The following is a 3,809-nucleotide window of genomic DNA, read 5'->3' as shown; positions in this document are numbered from 1 at the left end:
ATTGTACACTACTAATCGCGTGCGCTGATGTGCGAGACACTCTCATATTAATAATTGGTGTGACGACATTAAGCCTCACTCAAATGAGTGCGAAAAAATTAGTTTGGCCTCGGGCCAATTATTCCCAGGTGCTTCACTGTTATTAAGTTGACACCGAAAGACGCGAAAGATTTGGCTGAGGATGCCAGATATAGGCATCCTTTTTAGAATGCCAATCCTTGGCTTTCTTTTTCAGTTAAATAATATGTCACACTTGTATAAGTCATAGCTAAATTTCAATTCAATTCCGTATTGAAAATTTAGATAAATTAAGATAGCCCTTTTTTTAAAAAGAAATTCAGAGTGATCATTTTGCAAGATAATTGTTCAAACCATATGGCTGAAAATACGGGGGAGGCCTATCACTCAAATAACTACTGAACAATCACCTAGTACTACATTAAATAATGAGTTCTTTCCCAAAAAGTGTTTTGAGACGTGATCCACGTCGTGTTAGTTTTATCCGGTTTTATTCCATGCTCTCACGTGTTTGTTTCCACACTGATTGCAGACTACATCGGCGACGAGGACAGTCTCTCTCCGCCAGTGATGTACACCCTTGTGGTGACAGCTGCGCTCCTTTTACTCGCTGGCCTGGTCATCCTGTGCCTTGCCTACCGGCGGCGCCAGGACGGCGCCCCCACAGTGGGCGTTGTTAAGGGCGGGCGCAACCAACTCGACATCAAGCACGACCAGTGCTACGTCGTCTCGTACACGCTCAAATCGGCAGCAGATTGCACCGAAAGAAAGCCGGACATTCTAGAGACCCCGCGAGGAAATGGTAAGTAGCGTGCCGTCAACGCGTTATACAAGCCTAGAGTATTTGCGTCGCGATAAGCACTTTACGTTTGTATGTGCAGAGACCAAAGCGGACCTTGACGGATTCGGCCCGACTCGGCCCGACTCATTGTTCGGGGTCTCTAGTTCGGCGTCTGGCATCGGCCTGGGCCCGGCTGGCAGCCTCGGCTCAGCTCTTGGGTCGGGGATCGGCTCGGGGCCCGGGCCAGGAGTGACCGTCTCTGGTTCCGGCTCCAGTGGATTGGGTCCAACGGCGTCGGCCAGCAACAGCAGCTTCCCCTACCCTGCGCCCAGCAGAGAGCACCCGAGGGAGCACACCATATCACACGTGAGTTGACCGCGCCAGACCGCCCCTCGGCGGTTATCAGAGGGGAGGGTGGGGTAGAGGAGGGCTCTATTGCCTTGAGCAGAGCTGACTTGGCCACGCCGCTACACCGTGGGGAAACATGGGCCTACCTGAAACTGCGGGAAGCAAAAGTAATCTAAGCAGCATGCTTTGTTACAGATGTCATCTTCGCCGGGGATTACGTCACCCCTGTCCGGGACCGCACCAGGGCTGGGTCTCCTGGCTGCCTGCGCGCCGGGGCAGGGGCCTGGGCCCGGCAGCGGCAGCCGGTTCGGCAACCACGTCGACGGCATCGTGGGCAACGGGACCCTGAGGAGAACACCGAAGGAACCCTTACGGGACGCGCCGCCCCCGCCGCCTCTTCGTGATTTGCTGACCCCGCACAAGGACCGACACTTAGCTGACTCTATCCCCGGGCCAGAGAGCTGTGTCTGATTCACTGAGAAATCAGTGGCAAAGTGTGGTCTTTTCTACAGTGCCTACGGTGCGAATCGTGGTGACAGAGCCACTGTAACATGTACCTGGGAGTTGTCCACAAATATATCCATGATTTTGGATACTTTCACAAATTAAATTTAGTTGGACGGTCAGTATTGAATTTCTGATGTAGTTGTATAATTGTAAAAATGTTTTGGTCGTCTAATTAAAATTAATTTGTTTGAACTGCTGACGGATACTATGTTTGCCAAGTGTCACTGAAAGTGGCTACATGTTTCTATTCTGAAGTTGCCCACTGCCGATTAAATCTGTATGAACTATTGTTGCACTGTTGTCAAAGATTAAGACCGTATATTGTGAGAAATCTAAACATGAACTGTTGAGATCACAATATCATATGAGAAATTAACACAAATTACGCCGGTCTTATAATTGTTTTACGTAACAGTGTACAATTTGTCAGAACTCTCTAGCTCCATTTGCTTCCATTATGTAAAGTGTAAAATAAAAAGGACACTTTCTTTTAGCATCTACAATAATCATATTTGCAGTGTTCCCATGTTTACAGAATAACGCACTGCAATGCAGGGTTCTAAAGAAACTTTGCATGTGAACAATTAAAACTTCCACTTTCATATCTGAACTGAAATTTATCTCGTGCAATGATCTCGCTCGCTGTGAAGATACATATAGCGTGAAAGGATAAAACCTTGACTGTAATTGTTTTCCTTCTAGGCTGAAAAATATTCCCCGTGCTCTGAATCTATTTTTCTACATATAATTGGATGACTTTGCTTAGTCCCAAGTGATATCACCAAAAAATGGCAATCACCTCATGATTAGAAGTATAAGTGGCCAGGATAAGTGATCCCATGCTGGAAATGGTTCACGGCATGCGTTTTTGTTTTTTATTAATGAATAAAGAGAATATATATGTAAATATTTTGTTTGTACATACAGTATAATGACATAAGTGTAAATAACATATTTGTACAAATTAAACGTTTTGTAAAACATGCTTTGAGTCTATTTGCATTGACTTGCCCCCCTTCCTTTCTCTCCCAGGTTAGGTCTGAATCACCCCCTCCTCCGACCACAGCTGGACAGCTCAGCACTTCGCAGAGGCTTATCGGGCCGGGTCTGATACTTCTTGGCAATGAGGTCATCTTCTCCCCCATCCGCGGCCAATACCCCACTCCCTCCCCTGCACGCCCTCTCCAACTTCTCTTTTCTTTTGTCGGTTCTAGCGTCTGGGATCCCGCATGGTCAGTCGAACCAACCTCCAAAAAAGTCGGTGGCGAAAATAGTGAGGACCCACTCCTACCGTATTCCATTCCAGTGCGGCTGATTACAACGATTTGCTGACAAAGACGAAGGCTCAGGCTCAAATAGTCGTTACAAAAGTGAGACATGCAACACCTTGCACAAAAATAAATAAGCTTTTCTACCTTCTCCACATCACGTTTGCAGGCACTCGTTTCAACTTCCTCTAAATTTATTTAGAAAAAAAAAACACCTCACGCGGTGGTTTCTATGACGGTCATGATGAGGCAAGTTTTGATGTGGCATGTGAACAAGTTTTATGAACAATAACGCACCGGACCGTGGCGGGGGCGGAGCTTGGGGTGGAGCGGAGCGCGGAGCGACGCAGAGTGCTTTTTACCGGGCAAGCGACGCTCGTTCGTGCCGTGGACTTGGCGGAAATTAGTTGTTGTCTCCAAAAGTAGACTGTCGAGGCGGCAGCAATGCATCAGGGCCTTAACCTAGTAGAATGAGTGGGACGAGGAGGGGACACTGAAGGTAGAAAGGGGACTGGTGAGGCCTAGGCTGGGTGCCATACGCGTACCATAACGTGTTTGCTAACAGCGTTTAAGCATACCCAGGTTTGCTACAGTTATTCATTGACAGGCTTCCATACCCTTATCCTCACTTTTGAAATGATAAAACAAGGAAGCTATGGTGCACAAAATTATGGGGCGAAAGATTAATTTTGTGCTAAGATATGAACTTGTTCTTAAAATTAAATTATTACCATAAGAGTGGTAAGGTTATCCAGAAAGTACGCCCGTTAGTTACTGTTATCAAACTGCTAAATTAAACAAATGCGAGGTCTCATAGCGCCTGATAGATAGGCAACACAATGCCTGCAGTCCATGCGTGCATTGCGGGCTGGCCTACCCCGAGTCTC

The 3,809-nt window shown here is 47.0% G+C and overlaps 1 protein-coding gene across 1 annotated transcript in view; it reads left to right on the top strand.

Annotated features, from left to right (window-relative positions):
- Positions 1-2,639, top strand: part of LOC113217719 (uncharacterized) — a 24,693-nt gene extending 22,054 nt beyond the window's left edge. The window contains exons 4-6 of the mRNA XM_052277409.1: positions 551-820; positions 900-1,165; positions 1,343-2,639. Coding sequence (XP_052133369.1) covers positions 551-820; positions 900-1,165; positions 1,343-1,618 — 812 coding nt within the window. The 3' untranslated portion in view covers positions 1,619-2,639. The remainder of the gene's footprint in view (positions 1-550; positions 821-899; positions 1,166-1,342) is intronic.
- The last annotated feature ends 1,170 nt before the right edge of the window (positions 2,640-3,809 follow it).

Source organism: Frankliniella occidentalis, unplaced genomic scaffold (genome assembly GCF_000697945.3).
Source record: "Frankliniella occidentalis isolate FOCC.00 unplaced genomic scaffold, Focc_3.1 Scaffold10, whole genome shotgun sequence".
NCBI classification, from domain to species: domain Eukaryota; kingdom Metazoa; phylum Arthropoda; class Insecta; order Thysanoptera; family Thripidae; genus Frankliniella; species Frankliniella occidentalis.
The sequence above is the reverse complement of the archived record's forward strand: the minus strand, read 5'-3'. Positions and strand labels throughout refer to the sequence as shown.